Source organism: Tiliqua scincoides, chromosome 6 (assembly GCF_035046505.1).
Source record: "Tiliqua scincoides isolate rTilSci1 chromosome 6, rTilSci1.hap2, whole genome shotgun sequence".
Lineage (NCBI taxonomy): Eukaryota > Metazoa > Chordata > Lepidosauria > Squamata > Scincidae > Tiliqua > Tiliqua scincoides.
Genome location: NC_089826.1, coordinates 7,538,287 through 7,563,432, shown reverse-complemented (window position 1 = coordinate 7,563,432; position 25,146 = coordinate 7,538,287). Strand labels below are relative to the sequence as shown.

General features: G+C 46.1%; 2 protein-coding genes across 4 annotated transcripts in view; one reads left to right on the top strand and one right to left on the bottom strand.

Annotated features, from left to right (window-relative positions):
- The window catches only part of NUP54 (nucleoporin 54), a 19,162-nt gene extending 13,126 nt beyond the window's left edge, over positions 1–6,036 (top strand). The window contains exons 10-13 of one of the 3 annotated variants that reach the window (XR_010794648.1): positions 1,009–1,128; positions 3,042–3,152; positions 3,511–3,698; positions 5,816–6,036. Coding sequence is in view for 2 of the 3 variants with exons in the window: in XM_066631687.1 (XP_066487784.1) it covers positions 1,009–1,128; positions 3,042–3,152; positions 3,511–3,639 (360 nt within the window). In the remaining variant the exon portion in view is untranslated. Of the gene's footprint in view, positions 1–1,008; positions 1,129–3,041; positions 3,153–3,510; positions 4,207–5,815 lie in introns of those variants that run through there. The other 2 variants (XM_066631688.1, XM_066631687.1) reach the window with 2 other exon arrangements.
- On the bottom strand, positions 5,555–25,146 carry PPEF2 (protein phosphatase with EF-hand domain 2). Its single transcript, XM_066631686.1, is given in 14 exon segments — positions 5,555–5,993; positions 9,391–9,478; positions 10,437–10,606; positions 12,547–12,653; positions 14,232–14,374; positions 15,581–15,766; positions 19,133–19,357; positions 19,457–19,493; positions 19,581–19,747; positions 20,144–20,190; positions 20,521–20,635; positions 23,171–23,343; positions 23,573–23,630; positions 25,063–25,146. Coding segments are annotated over 14 exon segments (1,782 nt in total). The 3' UTR covers positions 5,555–5,811.

The following is a 25,146-nucleotide window of genomic DNA, read 5'->3' as shown; positions in this document are numbered from 1 at the left end:
AAAGTTTTGATTTTTTGCCCCAATGTGCATGACTTTACACTTACTGACATTGGAGTGCATCTGCCATTTTGCTGCCCATTCTGCCAGTCTGGAGAGATCTTTCTGGAGCTCCTCACAATCACTTCTGGTCTTTACCACTCGGAAAAGTTTGGTGTCGTCTGCAAACTTAGCCACTTCACTGCTCAACCCTGTCTCCAGGTCATTTATGAAGAGGTTGAAAAGCACCGGTCCCAGGACAGATCCTTGGGGCACACCACTTTTCACCTCTCTCCATTGTGAAAATTGCCCATTGACACCCACTCTCTGCTTCCTGGCCTCCAACCAGTTCTCAATCCGTGAGAGGACCTGTCCTCTAATTTCCTGACTGTGGAGTTTTTTCAGTAGCCTTTGGTGAGGGACCGTGTCAAACGCCTTCTGAAAGTCCAGATATATAATGTCCACGGGTTCTCCCGCATCCACAGGAGAAGGGATTATTGATGGGTGGGGTGGGAAGGGGTGGGTTAGCTGAGGAGAAAAAGAGAAGCACTTTTGTGGATGACATCAGCAAGTGCATTTAGGGTATTTTGGGTGCGTGGAAGAGGAGAATTGGGCAGAGAAAGGAAGAAGAGGGGACTGAATATTTGGCATTAGGCCACCATACTGGATCCAAGGTATAGAGAATATGACTTCCCTCATTGCCAGAAGCAACGAGATTGCATACACTTAGCAAAGTGCAGCTTGAATTTTGTTTTTAACAATTATCACCTGTTCTCTAATAAAACATCTTAATAGAAAGGGAGTGGCGCAAATTCCTACCTCTGTGAGCTGTGTACCAGCATTTAATTAGACAGAGAGCTACCAACAGCCTTCCAAGAAGCCCTTTGATTTAACCCTCCCCCCCAGACGTCAGTTTCACCCAGAATGAAGCCTAGTCATAAGCACTTGTGATTACTCCCAGTTATTCAGGTTACACTCCCTGGGGGAGGACAGATGGACCTCCTAAAGTGCATGCCTGATTTCTCTGTGCAGGTGTTAATCAAGCAAGAGATCCAAAGGAAGAGCGGCTACGCCATCCAGGCAGATGAGGAGCAACTTCGCGTGCAGCTGGATACGATTCAGTGTGAACTCAACGCACCAACGCAGTTCAAGGTTTGCAGCTCATAGGCTTGGGGCACACCCTGGGGTAACAGAGGACTAAACTTTGACGTATCCCGAGCCACCTGATGTCTTGCTCTCCTTCAGTGTTGCACAACTCTTGTTCGTGCTTCCTTCTCGTCTGTCACAAACCTCCAAGATATTTTATGCTAACAGCAAAGACCACATAACAACAGCCCCATTGGATCAGGCCATAGGCCCACCTAGTCCAGCTTCCTGTATCTCACAGTGGCCCACCAAATGCCCCAGGGAGCACACCAGATGACAAGAGACCTGCCTCCTGGTGCCCTCCCTTGCATAACCCATTTCTAAAACCAGGAGGTTGCACATACACATCATGGCTTGTAACCCGTAGTGGCTTTTTCCTCCAGAAACTTGTCCAATCCCCTTTTAAAGGCATCCAGGCCAGATGCCATCACCACATCCTATGGCAAGGAGTTTCACAGACCGACCACACACTGAGTAAAGAAATATTTTCTTTTGTCTGTCCTAACCTTCCCAACACTCAATTTTAGTGGATGACCCCTGGTTCTGGTGTTATGTGAGAGTGTAAAGAGCATCTCTCTATTCACTTTATCCTTCCCATGCATAATTTTGTATGCCTCAATCATGTCCTCCCTCAGGCGTCTCTTTTCTAGGCCGAAGAAGCCCAAACGCCGTAGCCTTTCCTCATAAGGAAGGTGCCCCAGCCCAGCAATCATCTTAGTTGCCCTCTTTTGCACCTTTTCCATTTCCACTATGTCTTTTTTGAGCTGCGGCAACCAGAACTGGACACAATACTCCAGGTGTGGCCTTACCATCGATTTGTACAACGGCATTGTAATATTAGCCGTTTTGTTCTCAATACCTTTTCTAACATCTTATGCTTATGCTGCTCAGTTTCTCATGTTTAGGTTTATGAAAGTTGCAACACTGTGTTTCTTCCTGGAAAGCCTTCAGCCCCTTCCAGACACGATGCTGACTTTTGTAGATGTATCTCCAAGGGCCTTGCAGCCCATTCAGGGACCTTATTTCTAAGCAGGCAGGCCGGTGTTGCAGCCAAGGGATCAAGCCCTTGATTCATCCTGGCCCAAGTCTGCCTGCAGCAGCTCTCCAAGCTCTCAGAGGAAGGTCTTCCCCAACTTTGGTATATAGCTTGATGGGTACACGTGGGAGAATGGGCTGTACCGCTTAGATTGCAGGGGGTTGAATTGCATTTTATGAATGCTTCCTCATCTAAAAACAAAACCTAGCATTTCTTTAAAGTTAGAATGCCAGCATATTGGGGAAAGGATTATGCTAAACCAGTGTTTCTCAAGATTTGTCTTTCGCTGTACCACTGCACATGGTATTCAAAGTACCACCGGACATAACCGGTGATGACATAATCACCAGTCACTTCTGGTTTGGGAGGCCAGATGCAATGCAACAAACATCAGTAAGAGGCTCAGGGTGAGCCAGAGGGCTTTTTTGGAGCGTGGAAAAGCATGCTTTGGAGTTCTACCCACCAAGCCATATCTCCCAACGCTGTTTTTTGCATCGTGTTCCTTGTGCTGCTGGGTGGCAGGTGTCCAGAGGTCCTGTGAGTACCACCAGACACCACCTCAAGAACTGCTGGTGGTACCTGTACCACTGATTGAGAAACACTGTGTTAAACCCTTCTCCTGGGTGTGTTTATTTGCTAAATGAAGGGAGTGTTTATGTATGAAACTATTAACAAATATGATTCTTGCACTTTCTGTGTAAAGTGATACAGTTCACTCCGTCCCCTTGTTCTGGTGCTTGTGTTGATACCAGCCCAGACAAGACTGATCCTACTTATAGATGCAAAGTGTTTTCTGCACTACTTAGTGTCCTCTGTTCCTAGTTCCACGAAAAGGGAAGTGCTTTTTCCCTCCCCAGTAGTGTAACCCTTTGCTGCCTTCTAGGGTCGACTGAATGAACTGATGTCCCAGATCAGAATGCAGAACCACTTTGGAGCGGTGAGATCTGAAGAGAGGTACTACATTGATGCAGATCTATTGCGGGAGATCAAACAGGTGAGCACTGACCAAGAGCCATTGTGGGCCCAGCCGACAAAATGGTGGAATTGAACCTGCATTCGAATCGGTATTCTATGTCTTAAATTAGATGTCTGGTGGGCTGAGCTAAATTACTTTCCTAGCTTTGGTTTCCCATCATTTGAAGGGGGAAAAAAAACACAACTTGTCAGCACAGTGAGCTAACTTAGAGCTTTTTTTAGCTAGTAACTTCTTTGTCTAAGTATACTTTCAGTGTGAAATTGTTTCTGCAATTGATGATTGTTAACAAGAAATCTGTGCAAATTTGATTTGAGGGGTCAGAGTGCTGAAATGAAGCATTTACCTGGGTTTCCTCTCCCCTTTCTCCCTCCTTTAGCATTTGAAGCAGCAGCAAGAAGGTCTTAGTCACCTGATCAGCATCATAAAAGATGACCTGGAAGATATAAAGCTGATAGAGCATGGATTAAATGAAAGCATCCCTATCAGAGGTGGAGTCTTCAGCTGATGTGTCTCCAGAAAACGATGGAACACATTGCTTTCCTATCCATGCCTAAAACTCAGCAGGTGTTTATCTGTAAACCTTAGTGTTGAGACAGCTCCATTGCTACTGGGATTCAGTTTTTCAACCTTCAAGAGGTTTAGGTTTATAAAACTTCCCTTGATTTCAAGAAGAATTTGAGTTTCCAGAAGCTGCTCTGATCTCAACATTGCATTTTTTTTACATCATCCGTTCAGCTTACAAGACAAAACTTTCTGTTTTGGAATCTTGATAGAAAGCTCTGCCGTTTACTCGACAGCAAACATGCAAAAGAACTGCTGAGCTTTCTACATGCAAAACATTGTTTGGTCTGTCTAGACATACAGCTTAAATAAAGCTTTTGGGCGTCATAGGGGAAACATCTGGCTCTCTGATGTGCATCTTTGGGGCAGGTTGTGAAAAGAAGGAACGCTGGATCGGGTGGGGTTTTTTTGACTGACCGAACCTGAAGGCTCTATTTTTGTATCATTTGATTTAGAATTTGCAGAATCCCTCTTCCTTCTAAGAGGTAATAAAACCAGATGTTGATTTTCACTATCCTCTATGTCGTATGCTCTTTATGGAACACGTACTTAGGTCCTTCTCAGAGATGGTGGATCCTTTGGTTCTAATTTCCTTCCATTCAGGATTGAAGGAGCTGACCCTCCTACCTTGTAGCATGCTACATCAGCCGGAACAGAGGGGGAGTTCTAGAGATATCAGATCTGAGCCAAAAGCAGCAGTTGTTACTTGACTATTGTTGCTGTGATAAGAGTGGAGGAATTGTGCTTTCCAGGCCTCCACTGTCCATGCTGTAAGCCAAAACGGGACTACAGCAGGCCTGGCAGGAAAGCAAGTAGAATAACCACTGCAGTAGTGGGACAGAAGGCATCATTGCCACTTTCTTTCACTGCCCTGGCCATCTGTGAAAGCAACAGCTGCCATCTCAGGCAAGAGCTGGCGTTTTGCCCTCTTGCACATAGCTCAATCTAGGCAGTAATCGCAGCAAGGGACTTCAGTTCTAGTCATGTCTCTGTCAGCACAAAGCCTTCCCAAAAGAAGGCTTTGTCTTGATGAGATTGAAGGCTTTAGCTTCTTCACACCTCCAGTTATTTTATTTGTTGTGTGTTACTTGGGAAGTGTCTTTCGATCGATGATGTCTGTGCTTTTTAACACGTAATCATTTAAAACAGTGTTTCTCAAACTGTGGGTTGGGACCCACTAGACTTGATGCTACCATGGTATGTGTCTGCATTTGGAAAAATGTTACAGACATGTACTTTTAATAAGCTACTATGTATATTCTTTTAACAATGATAGTCAATTGGACTTTCTTCTGGGTAAGTGTGGGTAGGATTGCAGCCTAGGATTGTTAAAAATTCTCCTGTTGACAATGTCACTTCCTGTTATGACATCACTTCCGATTGGACCTGACAGATTCTCATTCTAAAAAGTGGGTCCCAGTGCTAAAAGTTTGAGAACCACTGTCCTAGAGCATCTCCAGAGGGCAGTTGGCAAGTCTCTAGTTGCCAAGCCATATACAGCTGGGACACTACTGGAGGCTGGTAGAGTGGCCCATTCAAAGATTCTTTGCATTAAAAGTGAAACATGATGTGATGCAGGTTGGCCGCCCCTGACCTAATAACGAATTACTTGATTGCTGCAGCCCTAGAATAAACACCTATTTTTTTATAACCCTTGGGAGATTTTAAACATGAATTTGCCTATTCAGCTTAAACTTTAATTTGGGGTAAGGAGACAAGAGAGAGAGAGAGAGAGTTCAGAAGCCTGTATTTATTCTTCACTGTACTTTAAAACTCAGGAAAAGGGAATTCTGGAACCTTTGCACTCTCTCACAGGTAGAAAAAAATTACACTATCTTCCTAATATTAAAGGTGAGCATTGTGATAGGAGGAGGTCTGGGTTGGTAGTTTCCCTTCCTGTTTGGTGGAGGAAAAAATGAAAATGGCAGCATTCATTATGAGTCAGGTGTATGAAACCCATTTTCCAGCTTTCTGCTGCTTGGTTGAGAGGCACATTCTTGGGTTGAAAGATTAGTCCTTGTGTAGAGGTGACACCAGAGGTGTCATCTTTGGGTGGCATTCCAGACAGTGGGATGTTCCTTGCCCCCCTCCCAGCTAACAGTCTTCTGCATCTTCATCAGGAGCATGACTGGGTGACAAGGCGGAAGGCCTCAAGGAACTCGTTGAAGTCTATGTTTCCATCTCTGTTGAAATCCATGCTGCGGGCCAAGTCACAGATGCTTTTCTCCGAGATCTCAATATTCATATGGGAACTGAACAGCCTCCAGGTCTGATGGAATTCTTCAAATGATATGAAACCTGGGGGCAAGGGAAAACCAATTATCTGTTCAAATCGTGGGGCAGGCACTAAAAAAAAAGTTTATTCAGATATGTAACTTGTTTCATTTGTGAGATTCATGGCATGTAGCAATCTGAAGCACAAATTCCCATTTATTCATGGTCATCCAGTAATCTCTCAAACTCCCCATATCAGACCAGGGTTCAGTGTAGTTGAGCATAACACACAGTTTCTGACGATGGCCAGCTGCATTCGTCTAAGATGTTCAGAGACAGAAAGGGGAAACTCAGCCCCGCCCAGAATGCCCACTTTCCCACTGTTTTTTAGAGATACATACACTGCCTCTGCACATGGAGGTTTCAGGTCACTATCATGGGTAATAGCTGTTGATAAACCTACCCTCCATGAATCCGCCAAATTCCCTTGACCTCTTTTGCCAGAATAAGAATATGACACAGGTTGCAATCCTATAAACACTTTCCTGGGAGTAAGACCCATTGAATATAATAGGATTGTGCTGTTTAATGGGAGAAGTTGGGAGCATTAATAGATTGAATACGGACTGATATTGCACAACTTTCTCCTGTTACTTCATCTCTGCTACAAAAACCAGTGCCTATTGAATTTCTGAGTTACGACAATCGAATGTGCAATCTCTGGTAAGGACACATGTTGGCAATCCTTGCCATAAACTGCAAAAGCAGAGCTGGATTTACTTGTTCTTCACAAATTAGTAATGGCAAGGCTGTACAGACACTTTGGCATTCTTCCCACTGCAGGTTGATTTGCTTGCTTGCTTGCTTTTTAAAGGGTGCATTCTGCTTCTTTCCATCTACTTCCACTGTCATCATGGTTGTTACAGATGCATTGGTTACCAGTTTTCTAGGTGCTGTTTATCCCCTTTAAAGCCCTAGCTAGTTTGGGTCCAAGACACCAGGACTGCCTTCCTCCATATGAATCTACCCATCCATCTTGGTCAGGCAGAGAGGCTCTTTTGTACCTCCCACAACTTTCTGAGGTTTGGTAACAGTGATAATGAGAGGATGTTTCAGGGGTGTCCCTTGCTATGTGGAATTCCCTGGCCTCTGGGGTGCATCTGTCTCCCTCCTTGTCAATGTTTTGCCAGAGGCTCAAATGCTGACTCTTTAAACAAGCAATTTATTAACATGTTGGCATCTCCTGATTTTGTTAAGGGCACAATCCTAACCCCTTATGTCAGTGCTTTCCAGCACTGACATAAGGGCAATGCAGCTCTGAGGTAAGGGAACAAACTTTCCCTTTGAAGAAGGCCAATTCTATGCTTGGGATCATTAGAAAAGGTATTGAGAACAAAACGGCTACTATTATAATGCCATTGTACAAATCGATGGTAAGGCCACACCTGGAGTACTATGTCCAGTTCTGGTTGCCACATCTCTAAAAGGATATCATGGAAATGGAAAAGGTGCAAAAGAGAGCGACTAAGATGATTACTGGGCTGGGGCACCTTCCTTATGAGGAAAGGCTACGGCGTTTGGGCCTCTTCAGTCTTAGAAAGGAAACGCCTAAGGGGGGACATGATTGAGACATACAAAATTATGCAGGGGAAGGATAAAGTGGATAGAGAGATGCTGTTTACATTCTCACATAACACCAGAACCAGGGGATATCCACTAAAATTGAGTGTTGGGAAGGTTAGGACAGACAAAAGAAAATATTTCTTTACTCGGTGTGTGGTCGGTCTGTGAAATTCCTTGCCACAGGATCTGGTGATGGCATCTGGCCTGGATGCCTTTAAAAGGGGATTGGACAAGTTTCTGGAGGAAAAAGCCATTACGGGTTACAAGCCATGATGTGTATGTGCAACCTCCCGATTTTAGAAATGGGCTATGTCAGAATGCCAGATGCAAGGGAGGGCACCAGGAGGCAGGTCTCTTGTATCTGGTGTGCTCCCTGGGGCATTTGGTGGGCCACTGTGAGATACAGGAAGCTGGACTAGATGGGCCTTTGGCCTGATCCAGTGGGGCTGTTCTTACGTTCTTATGTTAAGGAGGCCTCCATGAGTGACACCCAACTGCAGGATGCAGCACATGTCTCATTGGCACTGCTATGCCAGTGCTGGAAAGCACTGGCATAAGGGGTTAGGATTGTGCCCTAAGTGTGCCACTGCTTGTTTTGAGTGCATTTCTGCACTGTTGGTGTTTTCCCACTAACTGTGATTTTTAATTTATATTGCAAGCCACTTCGAATCCCCAAGGGAGAAAATCAAGGTAGAAAATATTAAATAATAATCATCCTTGTTGCTTCTTGCTTTTTTCACATTGTGGCCACAATCCTGCAGAATATGGGGTGCTACTCAGCTGAATAAAAAGGGGCACAGTGCTCTTGCACCCAAAGTATGGAATTGGGGAGGGGCACATTTCTTCAGGGTAAACATGATGCCATGATGCTTGTTAAGTTACAGGGTTAGTCAAGTTAACATTTTGAAGATCTAAATTCCCCTGGCCTGTGACAATTAACTTCAACCTCCAGAAAGCTTTAATGTCTGTGCCCAATTCTACAGCCACATAGCTAACAAATGCACGGGCCACCTGGAACTCTGCTGTGCCAGCAGTTTGGCATAGCAGTGCCCGCTCCTGCTCTCTTCGTGGCAAGCTGCTGTCTGGCTTTATGTGGATTAAACCAAACTGTGCCCTCGTCCATATAAATATGTTGTTGGCATCCTTCAGTCTCGGAAGACTATGGTGTCGTGCTCTGAATGGTGGTTCTGGAACAGAGTGTCCTCTCCAGTGCGCGAAGCCTGGGTAAAGTAGGTATGGAGGATAGGCTGTTACCCATGCAGCAAATCCCCCCTCTCCATGTCGCTGAAATGGTCCAATGGAAAGGCAGAGGCCAATACGGTTGGTTCCAGCGGCGTCGCAGGAGTTGCCAGAACGGGACTGTGTTCAGCCATGAACTGCCTCAGGGACTCCGGCTCCGGATTTTGCCTCGAGGTTGACTCCTGAAGCCTTTTCCACAACTGGATGTAGCCACCAGGCAGTGGAGGTTTGGGACCAGAGTTTTCCTTCTCTCAGATGAGCTGCCTTCCCAGGCTGACGAGTCCCATCTACCCGGTGGCTGTTTAGTCGCCTCTTACGACAAGTACAGCCAAACTGATGAGCTCACTAGGAACAGTTGTGAGTTGATTCAATTGCAGTGCTTAATAGTCATTCCCACTGTCACTAAGGCCGCAAGATGATTGCGTAATGCTGCAGATCCCAAGAGATGAGGGGGCCCTGGACCAAGGTGTACCCCCCTGATGCACCAGCTTACTTACTGGCAGCAGGATTACTCTCATGTAATACCTGGAAGGCTAAGACATAGTTATACAGTACTCTGTGTTTTGATAACCACTGCTATTTTCAAACAGAAATATCAGCACAGGATTAATGCATTTACCTGAATGGTCACTGTCTATAATATTGAAGATTGTCTCCAAATTTGATAGATTTCGATAAATTGTTTCCAGCAGACTTGACTGTATGTGCTGGAAAAAAAAAATGGAACCAGGAGTTAACAGCCTGGAGAAGCAACCCATAGAAGTTACGAGCCTTAAAAAACGGCCTGAAAGACGTCCTATTGAATAGGTCCACACCTAGGGCCCAACTTTCCAGCGCTAATGCATCTGTGCCAATGGGCAGTGCACTGTATCCTACAATGGGGGGCAGCCACAGGTAAGGGAACATTTGTTCCTTTACCTTGGGGCTACATTGTGGATGCCAGAAGGTTGAATAGGGTTGGGTCCTTTGTTAGTTTTAGCATGCTACAACACTTGGGACTCAGCCATTTTTTGGTAAAATGTCTCTTGGTTCCCTGGCAAATCAGTCCAGATTCCCTAACAGGTAAACGAATTCTTGCCAGAGATGACCTGGTGGCTAGCTATTTACGCCAGAAGTGAGCCCACCTGAAGGGAAGGTGCCCTTGCTGGAGAAAAATCTCAGACTGCAGAAGACCTTCCTGCTAGTCTTCTTCCTTACTTCCATTATCCCAGGTCTAGGACTTTACATTTACTGGCACAAAGTTCAGTGCCACACTAAGGAGAGAACTAGGAAGCTGGCTTGGGACAATGCACACCTGGTGATGGGAGTCTCTCATGGGAATCTCACTTTCTAGCTACAAGGCCTGGGAGTGAAGATCTTATCAGGGTGTGACCAGGGATGTGATGTGGATTGTACCAGTCAGCTGTTCCCCGGATATATCTCAAGACAACAGCAGGTGTAGATATGCCCTAAGACCCTAGTCTAACACTCACAAAATCATGCCTTCCTTTGGGCCCTTCAAGGCTGTCCCACTGGAGACCTTGGAGTTGCATTTGTGACATTATCTGACCCGGCCCATAAGAAATGCCTTAGAATCATTCTTGACGTTATTCCCACAGGGGCTGGAGGACTAGCTACCTGTCCACTAAGCCTACTGGTACTTGCAAGAAGCATCCCCCCAGTTACCTCTTGAGTCATTGTCCTTTGCTCCATCACTTTGTCTTGGAGCCACAAGTTGTAATCCACCTTCCCATTGGTAAGGGAGAACACCAGCTGCGGTCTCAGCATCAGCCAGGGGAGCCCTAGATGGAGGACTGACTCAATAGCTTTCGCCCATTCACTTAGCGTGATCAAGCCTGTCAGGACAGGAAAATCAACAGGGCCTTTTAAGTAGTGAGGCCAGCTGAAATGGCGGTGGAAGCACAAACTTAAAAAGAAAGCCTTCCATATGTCATTGCAATAAAATAAACAAGAGTTCACTGTGGTCTATAAACCCTTCTCCATCCCAGAAGAAAGTTTTATACAGTCAGGACCCTGCAGGTCTTGACCTCCCCCTTAAAGTCAAAACTATACCTTTGAATGCACAATTTGGCCTTTCTGTGGCTCTTGGGCCATTTTCCTTTGCTGTCCTATTCCTTTGAGATTGCACTGCTCAGTGCAGGGGGGGCTTGATCTAGATCAGGGTGGTCCAACAAGCGGCCTGTGAGGCTCTTTTTGGCAACCCTCAAAAGCCTTCCACAGCCACCACATCCGCTGAAAAGCTTCAGCGACTTTTCAATCTCCCTGCCATTCCATTCCAGTTTCCCTTTGGAGAACGAAGAAGCCACAGCAGGAAGACTGAAAAGCCCTGCGGCACCCACTGCCACCTCCACCTTCTGCCACCAGAGCGATTTCGGCTGCTCAGAACCCAGAAGTAATTGGTGGTGATGTCATCATGTCACTGCTAATTACTTCCATGTCTGCACAGTCCAGAGGGGATGCCAGGGTCATGCATCCCCCCCCCAATGTCTAACATCCCCCAGCTGTTGGAATGCCCTGATCTAGATCAAAACTGTGGTGCAGGGAGCTTAAACCTTTTGTATCAACCACAGTTCAGATCTAGTTCGTACACCCCTCAAATCACCCCAGCTGCTATTTTCCCCAGAGCTTCTGGGGCAAATAGCAGCTAGGAGGCAGATTTGGATTGACAGAGAGTTAAAGTTCTCCTCCACTCGCATAATGGTCCCAATCCCCCTCATGCTTGCTATTTACCTTTAAAAATCACACATCCCAAACTACAGGTAGTCCCTGATCTAAGGGCATCCAACCCACAGATGCTCCAACTTGAGAACAGCCATGCTGCGCTTTCACGCAGGCATAGTCAACCTGGTCTGACATTTTTGCACAGGTGCAATAGTGCTGGTTTGTGAGAGGGAGAGAGACGCAGAAGTGGTTTGCTCACAATTTTGTTTATGTTGCATAAATAAAGTTTCAACTGAAGTACAGACCTCTGGAACCTCACCTGTACTTAAGTAGGGGACTACCTGCATTCACCTAATATAAGGTGCGTAGCTTGACCCTTAGCGTCACTTGGCTTGAAGTGTACTTAGCAAGATCATAAGGCCTCTGTAGCTGAGCTAGTCTTGGGCAGTTGCCAGCAAGCAAACTCATTATCAGGTCACCTCTATCTTTAAACCTCTAAGATCACTTGAAACAGGGACAGTGATAATTATAAGCTAAAGCCTCGATTGACCTGAATCTTCAAGGATGCAAATCCTACATGCACACTTACACAGGAGTAAGCTCCCCCAAACTCAACAAGACTTACTTTCGAGTAAGCACACATAAGATTCGACTGTACTTTAGACACACAATTATGTATGCCAAGAATGGTTTTTACCTTGAAAGGCAAGACAAAAATGGATGAAAATAAAGTAAAAATTATGTTTACCGAAGAAAAGCATCCCGTTTTGAAGCTCAAAATCACTTCTCCCTAGCTTTTTAATGAAATATTTTTGGGGTGAATAAAGTGTCCTGCATTTGCCTTGAGGGTATCAAATGATCGCACCCATCTTTCAACAGTCTGCCTGCCTGCTCAGATCCTCATTTTGTAATGGTTTTGTGGGTCAAATGAATGGGGAATCTGCAGAACCCTGTGGCTGGTACTGATGGTGGACCAATGGGTTGTCATGTGGAAGGTCAGGTCACATTTGGCCTTCTGCTGTAGAGCAGCAGCAGCAAGCATACCCTTGTCACAGCACAGCCAACAGCAGAGAACTTGCACTCCATTCAGAAAGGTCTCCTTCCTTCGCCTTACCTGTGTTCGCCTTGTCAACGATCTTGAAAGCACTGATGAGGTCTGACCTGTGAGCAAACAGTTTCTCCCTTAGGGCTTGATACGCTGACTCCTCCACTCGGCTGATCCTAAGAGGACGAGGGAAGCATTTCTGCCATGTAAAATCATACAAGAGAGACTCATAGCCTCATTGCTGAGAGCAACACATTGCTGTTCCTGTACTTGAAATTGCATCCTCCCTCTAGCTTTTCATGACCATGCACATCAGTACTTACAAACACACATTCAGGGGGTCTACCTGAATGCCCTTACTGGTCCCATCTAGTCCATTATGGTCTAGTAGTCTCTAAATGACAATCTCTTTCCAAGCCTTGGGTGGAAGAAAGGGTCTTTTTCTATCCTTCACTTGCAGCCATCTAATTGGAGGTGCAAAGGAGGTGCAAAGTACTTTTTCTGTGGGACCTGTGTGCTTCGACACTGAAAGACGGCCCCTGTCTAGAAGGGCAGGGACAAGGCTAACAGCTGAAGAGATCACAAGCAAGACACAGACTCAGACATAGGGCCTCCTGAGATGACACACACTGCTTTTGTGAACAGTCCTGGCACTCAAATTGTATTCCTTTTAAGTTTACCTACAAGTGCCAAAGACACACGGTTGTATCCTCAGGGACACACATGGAAAATAAGGCAGCTTTTGTGCTGTTCCTGATGCGGTTGCACAAGTACAAGCTGAGGAAATGTTTTGTATGACATCTTGTGTGGTGAAAGCACAAAGCCAAGCCAGGATTCCATTTAGATTTCTGCACTGAAGAACTTCAAGCTATTATTTCCCCATGCGCAAGGCCCCTTATGAGAGCAGAAGGGAAACTGTGGATGCTGCCCTGTATAAGCCTTGCATTTCATTTCTGTTTGGTCTCTCTGATTTTTCTGCCACAACAAATCTGGTAGTCTTTAAGATGCTGCAAGCATCTCTCATTTTCGCAGGAAGGAAGGATACGGAATAAAAGTAGGGAGAAATTTGTTCTCAGCTGCCTCTGAAAATAGAACTAGATCCAATAGGTAAAGCTGCAAGAGAAGAGATTTCGATTGGCTATCAAGAAAAAATTCCTGATGGTCAGGCGGATTCTCCCTCACTGGAGATCTTCAAGTAGAGGCTCAACAACCCCCCTTTGGAGATGGACTAGGACAGTGGTTCTCAAACTTTTAGCACCGGGACCGACTTTTCAGAATGAGAATCTGTCAGGACCCACCAGAAGTGATGTCATGACCAGAAGTGACATCGTCAAGCAGGAAAATTTTAAACAATCCCAGGTGGCTATCCTACCCACACTTACCCAGGAGTAAGTCCCATTGACTATCATTGTTAAAAGCATATACATGGTAGCCTGCTCAAAGTACAGATATCTCACATTTCCCCATGCAGTAACAATGCCGTAGTAGCATCAAGTCTAGTATATTAAGAATAAAATATTGAAATGAATGGGGACCCACCTGGAATTGGCTCACGACCCACCTAGAGGCTCCCAACCCACAGTGTGAGAAACACTGGAATGGGAATCCATCTGAAATCGACTCATGACCCACCTACTGGGTCCTGACCCACAGTCTGAGAAATACTGCTGTAAGAGGATTTCCTACTACAGGCAGGGGATAGGACTAGATGACTTTTCAGTTCCCTTCCAACTCTATGATTCTATGTAACTTGCCTTTGTGTCATTGTCAGCTTTTGAGCTCCTTTGCCAGCTTGATACTGCACAAAGTGAGGGACCAGGTCAGGCCCCAGTTTGAGATAGGCACCTCTGTTACTGCCAAAAGCATAATAGTTTGAGGCTGAAAATATGGTGAGCACCTAACCAAACAAAAGGAAGGGGTATGGTTACAACCAATGCAGTGCAGCTCACAAACAGAGAGGTGGTCAAACATCTGATTTTCTTTAGATAAGTTTTGTTTTTTTCCAGTTGTACATTTTTACAACATACAGATCCTTAATAGGCACTTGCAAAACCATTTCTATTCACCTTCTTCCATGTGACAATTCCTTGCATTCAGTCCCAAATACAAAATAATTTACCATCTACTTAAACAAAAAGGATAACACATACTTCAGGATGCTCTCTTATGCCGAATGTTCTAGGAGTTCATTCATTTCAAACCACTAGCCATTAAATGCTGGGGTCTCATCTACTAGCATCACTGCCACTTCATATTAATTTCTTTATCTATATTATACAGGCAGCTCTCGATTCACACAGGGGTTACATTCCTAGAAAATCACGTGTATATCGAAAATGCGTAAATGAAAACCACCTTTCCTATAGGAAACAATGGAACTGGTATGGGTTAGGGGGAAAGTCACTGAGCACTCACGTTGACAACTGGCAGTTAAGGAGGCAGGGTACTGGGAGTGGGACAGAGAGGTTGCCAATGTCATGCCCAGACAAACACACAAACTCAAATCTTCACATGCCTCTCTTCAGAAACAAGGAGGGACACATTCCAGCATAAGGCGGGGAAGGGGCTTGGTGTTCAGCTTCTTTTGACTTTCAGAGAGCCCAAGCCTAGGAATGTCTACTCAGAAGTAATTCCCATTATAGTCAATGGGGCTTACTTCCAGGGAAGTGTGCATAGGATTGTAGCCTGAAGGCCCAATCCTATGCAATCTTTTGGTGCCAGTGCAGCTGTGCCAATAGGACGTGCACTGTGGTGGGGAGGCAATCACAGGTGCCTCCTCAAGGCATGAGAACATTTGTTCCCTTACCTCAGGGCTGCATTGCAGTTGCAGAAGTGCTGGAAAGTTGGATAGGATTGGGCCCGGAGTCTCTTGCTAGGCTTTTCCATGCCACCACACTAGCAGGATCAGCCATCCCCTTGTCCCACCTACTTGAGGGTCTCGGGTTCAAAAGCTCCAAGCATCCGGGTACAACTGCCTGCTGGGATCAGCCCCTCCCAATTCCAGTTCTTGACAAATTCAAATTCATTTTTGCCGTTAGGACATTTTGGGAAGCCTCTTCCGCACACACCCTTTAAAAAGGCCCTTTATCGTGGCCCAAGCTACCTTTCGGTTGTGGCAGAACTCATATCCATCTGGCTTACACTCATGCGAGCGGATGAGAAACTGCAGATTGTGCTTCTGCAGAACCTTCTCGGTCACGTCGGGGCCAAAGTAACAGCCACCTCCTCGTTCTTGATTCATTCTGCAGCCGTCTTGGGGGTTGGGATCGCTCCACAAAATATCTAGGATCTAAAAAAAGGGTTTAATGCCACATTTCCGCATGCTGTCCTGTAAGGAAAATTGGTCCGCTGTTCGGCTTTTTGTTAGCTGATAGATGTCAAAAAGTGCTCAACAAGCCATCAGCTTTATGCTTTCCCCACAACAAACTCTTTTGCTGCCTTTCTTAAGTTTCATGTTGGGCACTGTTATGATTGCCGCAATAAATTCCAGGAATATAGGAAGTAGCTTTAGAGCGAGTCAGACCGTCTTACCCAGTACGGTCTTGCAGCAGTGGTTCCCAAACTTTTGAGCTCCAGGACCCACTTTTAAAAAGAAACTCTATTGGAACCCACCTAGGTCTATGAGACTAAGAAAAAAAAAAGGATATCTAAAAATAAATAATATTTTCATTTATTTACATGTAATAATTTTATTTATTTACAAAAAAATCAATCCGTTTCTCATAATGAGGCAGCAATAATGAGCTTTAATGAACACTCTCCTTCCTTTCCCATTTCTCCTCAGAGAAAAAAACCCCAAAATATTATGGGGTTGTTTTTTTTTAAATTCTTAATTAGGGCATCAACACAGTTCTCCCTCTTTATTTACACATACTTACAAACTGCAGGAGCTGAACTCTTTGCAGAGCAATTAGCAGCTATCTTGTGATCTCCAGGAGCAGAGCTGTTTTCAGGGTAATTAGTGCACTGCTACACTATGTATTAATTTGGGACGAAAGCACCAAAAAGGATGTTCTGTGCCTGTGTGAATATCCTTGATACAGCTGTTTGTAATCCCCCTTTCCAGGATCTATGGCAAAAAGAGGGCAAAAATATTTACCCATTCAGTATAAGGGCACTCAGCTGGGACGGTTCATGCAAAAGCCGTCCAGCAAGTACTGCCCTCGCTCACAGTAGGCTGTGTTTCCCTTCAGTATTGATCTTGCATGATAAATCTGATCGGCTGGAGCACCATGGCGTCATCACATTTACGATGTGATCTCTGGTTAGCTGGGATGATATCGTGAAGGCAGAAGAAGCCGTAAGTAAGGGGCAAAATGAAGCTAAAGCTGCGGCAGACTGGGGAGCAATAGCTGCAAACTGATGAGAAAATTATGGATATTTTCAGAGGCACAGGAGATAGTACCGGAAAGAAAGCTTTCCCACCAAAAATCTGAACAGAAGAACATCCAGTATACGTAGTGCTAATTTTCTTGGGGAGTAAAAGTAGGTCTTGTCTACCTGATGTGCTAATTGCTTGGAGAGGAGCAACCCACCTGCTTGATGTCCTCATCCAGGCATGATAAGCGACAGGATTTTACATCAACCTCAGACACAGAGGCAAAGGAAGTGCTCGATTCATCAAACCCTGCCTGCCTCCGGCATGACTGCAGCTCCTCTTGAACCGACTGTTGCACCTGCTGGGAGAGCTGCAACCTGCTTAAGAGGCTAGAAGATCGAGGACGACCGGCCTTCTGTTCGTTTGGGTCATTCACAGTTTTCAAACTTTTTCTCCTCTGGGTTAATACAGAGAGAATCTAAAAGGGAGAGAGAGAGAGAGAGAGAGAGAGAGAGAGATATTCTGGATATAGCACTGCAAGTCTGCTATTACCTAGAACCAATTCTCCACCAGTTTTGGAAGTGCACCAGATCTAACCGAAGGGTTTCTCGGCATCTCCTGAGCTCAATATTCTCCAGGACGACACTATATCTGCAGAAGGTGAGTTTGTTTTCTCTCTCCTTTGGCCTTCAAGGCCACCATGGAAGTAGGGAAGATTTCATTTAAATTCGAAATACTCAATGGGCAGTCCAATGTACCATAACTCACTGGGTGGTGACGGAGCAGGGCCGTTGTGGCATCCGCTGTATCCTGGGGGGAGTTTCAGCCTCCCGAGGCATCCTTGGAGTAAGGGAACATTTTTTTCCTTTGCCCCGGGGTAGCCCCTGCATGCCCAGTGGGTCAAGACAGACCTGCACCAGGTCAATAGCTGGCAATGGTTCATCTGTGAAGGTGGATCAAGCCTGGGAAGGGGGTAAGGATTAACATAAGAACAGCCCCACTGGATCAGGCCAAAGGCCCATCTGGTCCAGCTTCCTGTATCTCACAGCGGCCCACCAAATGCCCCAGGGAGCACACCAGATAACAAGAGACCTCATCCTGGTGCCCTCCCTTGCATCTGGCATTCTGACATAACCCATTTCTACAATCAGGAGGTTGCGCATACACATCATGGCTTGTACCCCATAATGGATTTTTCCTCCAGAAACTTGTCCAATCCCCTTTTAAAGGTGTCTAGGCTAGACGCCAGCACCACATCCTGTGGCAAGGAGTTCCACAGACCAACCACACGCTGAGTAAAGAAATATTTTCTTTTGTCTGTCCTAACCCGCCCAACACTCAATTTTAGTGGATGTCCCCTGGTTCTGGTGTTGAGAGTGTAAAGAGCATCTTTCTATCCACTCTGTCCATCCCCTGCATAATTTTGTATGTCTCAATCATGTCCCCCCTCAGGCGTCTCTTTTCTAGGCTGAAGAGGCCCAAGCGCCATAGCCTTTCCTCATAAGGAAGGTGCCCCAGCCCCGTCATCATCTTAGTCGCTCTCTTTTGCACCTTTTCCATTTCCACTATGTCTTTTTTGAGATGCGGCGACCAGAACTGGACACAATACTCCAGGTGTGGCCTTACCATAGATTTGTACAACGGCATTATAATACTAGCATTATAATACTAGCACTAGATTTGGTGCTGGTGTAGAGGAGGCTGCTCCAATACCGCTCCCTTTCTGGATTTGAACTGCCCCCCTCCCCGCCCAGGTCAGCATAATTAATACCTGTTACCAACACTTCCTGGCAAGCACATATACAGTATCGCGATCAGTCCCCACAGTGTGAATGGACTAAAGATTTTTTCCTTTTTAAAAACCAGATTTTCTTGCGTAGCTTAGAGACCCATCTTTCCCTCTTCCCCCCCCCCCCCCAAACTGGACCTCTGTCTCTGTTTGCTTGGGTGCATAGTGTGTCTGCCCACGGAACACACATTTTACTCAAAGAAGAAGCCCGGTTCCTTGCCTGGTACTTGGTATCCAGATGCCACCACCTTCACCTGGTGGCACTGTAGAAAAGTTGCCTTCAATCTTTTTTGTTCACAACCTACCCACACACATCTAGGATGAGGGTATTAAGGCTTCCTAGTCAGGCAGTTGGGTAACAGCAGCTCTTCCTTCAACATGACTACAGCTGGTGAACAACAGACCCATTTCCCATAAAGTTGTCATCCTTTTGCAAGGCCATCTCATGTCACGTCTGTCATCACATCTTGCTGGAGCGAGTTACACACACAGATTGTTGCAAGTCAGGTGCAAAGAGGAGCTTTCCTTTTTCAGTCCTCTGAACCTACTGCCTGTCAATTTTCATACAACTGGGTGGCCCTGGATTTTAAGGGATCTGTGAGAGGTTCTAGTGAGGTTTGTACCTTACGCCTGTCAATCTGGGCCAGCCGTTCCAGATCGGTCTTATCTGACACTCCTCCGTGTACAATCAAGACCTTCTGATCAATCAGGGTGGCCAGTGGCAGGCAGCTAAAGACATTCCGAAGCACTTTCAGGATCTTGCCCCCGTGCTCCTAGATGGGGGGAGAAAGGGGATGAGGAAGAAGAATCAGGAAAATGAATAGGGCCCTCCTAGTCCATGCATGGTGTATCCAATTTGCAAACCAGCTTACCTTATACTTGCGCATAACCTCCTTGGTGAGCCCATAGCTAGAAGTTAAAGATAAGAGATGGCAGTTCAAATGACAAGCAAACCCTACACCTCTGATTTCCTGCAATGTGTTTGAGATCCCCTACCGTAAATTAATCATATAGTCCTCGTGGTTTCCTCGGTTCAGATTGACTTCCTTTGGATAAACCAGAAGAAAGACAAAGAGAATGATCAGGATCTCGATGGACTGTTTGCCTCTGTCCACAAAGTCACCATTGAAGACGTAAGTCTTCTGAGGAGATGGAAGGCCATTCTGCAAACAAAGAAAAAGAAGGATAAATTTCACAAGGTGCAATAATTAATGGGAAGGCAGGCTAAAGGTTACTGTTTGAGTCACATATCACTTTGTATCATTCAAAATCTCTCTGGGCTTGGTTTTTGACAGTGGCCACTGACTGACATTTAATAGTGTCAGCCCCATGGACTTCCTCCATACCAGACCGTAAAGAATCCTTCGTGATTTACAAACATTGATTTACTAACTCCGTGTTTTTAGCCATTTTTTTTGCCACTGGTGTGTTTTTGCAACACCAGTAACAAATGTAATCATGATAGTGTCACTCTTCCTGGGGTGTCACCTGGTCTGCCCCCACTCCCTACTGATGCCCTGCACATAATACTTACAAGCATATAACACCATTGCACATACCTTGTGAAAGATCAAGAACAAGTCATTCAACTGGCCATGCAAATCTCCTAATAACAGATGTGGGGAGGGAAAGAGTCATCTTAGCAAGTATTTAATATCAAGCAGAGCCTATTCAATGCAGATAAAACACATGGAGAGATCCTGACCCTATGCACACATCTCATCACGCCCCCTCCTCCAGCAGCCACCCTGTGTCAAAGTGGGGGCACCTCTTGGTTTAAAGTACATTCGGAAGGGAGGTGCCCACCTCCAGTGATTTCTCCTCCAAGGGAGGCCCAGACCAGGGTTGCGCTGCAGCTCCTAGAACTTCTCATTGCTCAAAGAGGTGCATGAGCACATCACAATAAATTCTCTGCCGCCGCCACAACGGAGCTTACCGCACACAGTGATCTCCTCGCTGTAGCAGGTAGAGATGTTGGTGATATTTGGCAGCTGGCTGAGATGTTTTCGGGTCTCGTGCAAGATTCGGAGGACATAGTGAGCATGGAGCTGCTACTGGGAAAAAGTGAAGAAATTAAGAAGATGATCAGAGACATCCCTGGCAAGGCTCAGCAACCACCTGAGAGCCCAGCATGTTTTGCTGCAGATATAATTGTTGGGTAACTGTAGGTTTAAGGGTCAAATACAGCATTAGGGCTAACATGCTGGTTTTTCATTCAGTAAATGGCTGAATTGGATGCCCCCAGGGATCAGGATTGTGGCCTGAAGGGAACTCTGGGGAGCTTAGCCCATTGGGGCCAATCAAATCTTTTCCTTGGGGCAAATAGCAATCAGAAGGAGTTATGGTACTATCCAAGTCAGGGCTCTGGCAGGAAGGCGTCTGGCGTGTGGTTGGTCTGTGGAACTCCTTGCCACAGGATGTGGTGATGGCATCTGGCCTGGATGCCTTTAACAGGGGATTGGACATGTTTCTGGAGGAAAAATCCATTTCGGGTTACAATCCATGATGTGTATGCGCAACCTCCTGATTTTAGAAATGGGCTAGGGCAGAAGGCCAGATGCAAGGGAGGGCACCAGGATGAGGTCTCTTGTTATCTGGTGTGCTCCCTGGGGCATTTGGTGGGCCGCTGTGAGATACAGGAAGCTGAACTAGATGGGCCTATGGCCTGGTCCAGTGGGGCTACTCTTATGTTCTTAACTACAATTCCCAGGAAGCCTTGCAGGTCTTCTTGTTATCTGGTGTGCTCCCTGGGGCATTTGGTGGGCCGCTGTGAGATACAGGAAGCTGGACTAGATGGGCCTATGGCCTGGTCCAGTGGGGCTACTCTTATGTCCTTAACTACAATTCCCAGGAAGCCTTGCAGGTCTTCTTGTTATCTGGTGTGCTCCCTGGGGCATTTGGTGGGCCGCTGTGAGATACAGGAAGCTGGACTAGATGGCCCTATGGCCTGGTCCAGTGGGGCTACTCTTATGTTCTTAACTACAATTCCCAGGAAGCCTTGCAGGTCTCTTGTTATCTGGTGTGCTCCCTGGGGCATTTGGTGGGCCGCTGTGAGATACAGGAAGCTGAACTAGATGGGCCTATGGCCTGATCCAGTGGGGCTGTTCTTATGTTCTTAAGGATGGTTAAACCTCCCTCTTTCCTCCACCCCATAGTGTGAACTGCGGGGGAGCCAGAACAGACTGCTAGCCTCCATGATGTATTCAAAGGGAAACCTAATTTGACCATAAGAAGTAGTGATTGCCTGAGGTGACACATTCACAAATACATTTGAACAATCAACAATCACGAACAACAAACTGGAGATTCTCCAGAGTCTGGAGATTACAGTGGAGATTCTCAGGGATGGGAAGAGGGATTAAATTGCAGAGAGTGAGACTTGGCATGTCCCTGCATTATACACTTTGACCAATTCACACATTACCTATTTAGAGGTATACACTTTTAAAAGTATAGGTGTTCATTCAAAAATGTAATGTGCTGACATGATATCAGCGAACAGAGCGGACTACAGCGCTCTGCAAAATAAGTGTAACCAGTCCAGGTAACAGTCATTCTTGCTTTCTCAGAAGCCCTGGGAATTGTAGTCCAGTGACGGAAGTGGAAATCGCTGGGGATCCCTAGCACTTGGTAAATCCCAAGGGATTAGCCCATCAGGGAACCACATTAATTAATACATGGCAGTACGCAGGAAACCGCCTTACACTATTAGTTCACCAAGCTCAGTAGTCTACACTGACTGGCAGCAGCTCTTCAGAGTTTCAGGCAGGGATCGTTCCTGGCACGAGCTGAAGATGCTGCCAGGAATTCAAACTGTGACCTTCCGGAGCTCCTGTCTCACCCCCTTATTGGTATAAAACCAAATACGGTATCCCTTAGCAGTGTATATGTAAATATGCTTTACATTTCTGCAGCCAGAAGCATAATTTGTGGAATTCATGATGGGAAGCTCATTTAAAAAAAAAAAATTGAATGAATGATCTGTAAGAATCCAAATTCTGAATCTGCATATCCTTAACGTAGCCAGGATTTCAGTTCTAATCAGGGATGGTGTCATGGGTTGGCCAGGACAGGCAGCTGTCAAGGGCCCACCTGACTGGGCTGACTCCTTAGCTCTCAGCAGTGGTGGCAATGGTGACCCCCCAATGCACCATGTGCGGGGCACTGGGGGGCAATGCAGGGTTTTACCTCAGGGCATCCAGCTCAGTGGCTGAGAAGTGGTCTGTGGAGTGATGGCTTGGCAGAAGTGGCGCTGCTGAAAGGGCAGCCTGCATGATAATTGAGCTCTCCCAGCACCTCTGCAGCATCCCACCCCTCTTGGTCTGCCCCTTTCCCCACAGCCTTCCTTACCTTCTGAGGCCTCCTTCCATCTCTCCCTCCTGGAGACTTGGAAGAAACAGCCCTGCTGAAAGAGCAGCACTTAGAGAGCCCAATTATCATGGGGACCAAATAAAGGGCTTCCAGGGTGACCACATCGAGCCATGGGCCTTATGTTTGACACCCCTCATCTAAAGCACTCCCCCCCCCCATTGTAGCTGGCTGTGATCAATGAAAAGAATAAGCTTAATTGCTCTTGAGATACTTACTTGTTCTTGTTTGAATGCTTCAACTAAGGCATTGGCGTCATCAGGCAAGAGGGGGAATGAAAGACGGGGTCCCTTATAGCTGTCTGGCACTGTCACAGTGTCAACGTAACAGCTTCTCTCCAGCTTCACATCTTTAGGGATTTCTTCTGAGAACACACGGTGAATAAAATCCCCTAGGAGAGAAAGAAAACCATAAAGCGTCTGAAATTCTTTCTTGTTATTTACGACTTTGATGAAAGTTAAAGTCCCCTAAATGTCAACAGACAGCATTAATTAGGGAAGGGGCTATACACATATATGCATGCAAGCGCATGTGTTTGTGTGCACATTGACTATAATGTGTATATTGTCCCTAGGTACAACATCAGTGGAGGTTATCCATAGCCCCAAATAATGGCTTACCTTCCTTACTGGTACTTGGTGCAAAGTTTTCCATAAGATAGTCAAAGAAATTGTTGAGCTGCGGAAGACAAGAAGGGACACACCGTCATTCATGCTAAGGGCATTTTTCAACCCTTTGCTCTGCTGTAAGATTGCGTTCATCTCTTGCCTGCACCGTTTTCCTTCCTTAAGCTTGTTACATCTGCTGCCTAGCCCCTGGGCTTGCTTCAGAGTCCTTCCTCCCTATTGTGGCCTGCTTGGAACAGGAAGGCTATTTAGAACTGGCACCATAGCCCTGCAACACAGCGCATCCCACCCTCCAGAAATGGCCGTTCCTTGGGGCAGTCTCACCCTTGATCCACGAAATGTCCCTCCATCTTTCCTTGTCTTGTGTGCAATCCAATTGATGACATCCTTAGCACTTCTGTTGTATTCTTCCTTTGTATGAGTCTGCATGGGTGCGTGTTTACCTCCGTATTAGGTAAACCCATGTAACTATTGCAACACCTACTTGCAAAACTGGGCTGCCGTGTAGTGAGTTCCCTTTGAGTGGTTGCAAAACCCATCAAGAGCCTGGTGGGAGAGACTAACTTCGCCCACTGTAAGGAAGTGAAGTCATCTCCTGGCCCATTGATGGGCTCACTCCATGCCTGTAGCTCTCAGTTCAGGCTGCCGAATCCCGCAATTCAGCCACTGAATTCAAATTAGGTTGTTCAGCAAACAAGCACCGGACTGGGCTGCGGGAATCATTTCCCTTTTTCAACAAAGCATCCATATGGCTTCTTTCATAGGACTTTCACTGTTTAATTATTACAGCCTATCTGAGGAGTGAGACAAGTTGTTGGTATTATAACTCATTTCTTTACTCAGCGGGTGGTTGGTCTGTGGAACTCCTTGCCACAGGATGTGGTGACAGCATCTGGGCTGGATGCCTTTAAAAGGGGATTGGACAAGTTTCTGGAGGAAAAATCCATTATGGGTTACAAGCCATGATGTGTATGTGCAACCTCCTGATTTCAGAAATGGGCTATGTCAGAACGCCAGATGCAAGGGAGGGCACCAGGATGCAGGTCTCTTGTGATCTGGTGTGCTCCCTGGGGCATTTGGTGGGCCGCTGTGAGATACAGGAAGCTGGACTAGATGGGCCTATGGCCTGATCCAGTGGGGCTGTTCTTATGTATCCCAGTGATTGGAGGTAGAGGTTTAATGGAAGCAAGCAAAGTGCCTGGACAACTAGACATTTAGATTAATCAGTCCTGGACTAAAATTTTGCTTGCTTGAAAGAGCTTGAGAGTGAGGGGAGAGGAGACGCTTTGTGAATTTGGATAATTGAGGTCTGGATGGGATGGGGGAGGGGGGTCTGATGACCTGACTATGTCATTTTGAGTCTCTGCAGTGCATTCTGAATGCAAAATTCCTTTCGCTCCTTTCGAAAATTCTTTTCGCCAATGGCAAGATTAGGACAGCAGCGGCCAAGACTTCCACCCTCCCGCCCTCCTCGCTAATCATACCTTGAGATGGTCCTGTTCATTCGAATACTCTATGGATTGAAAGATGCGCCATGTGCACCGTCGGCGCATTTCGAGCCGGGCCAT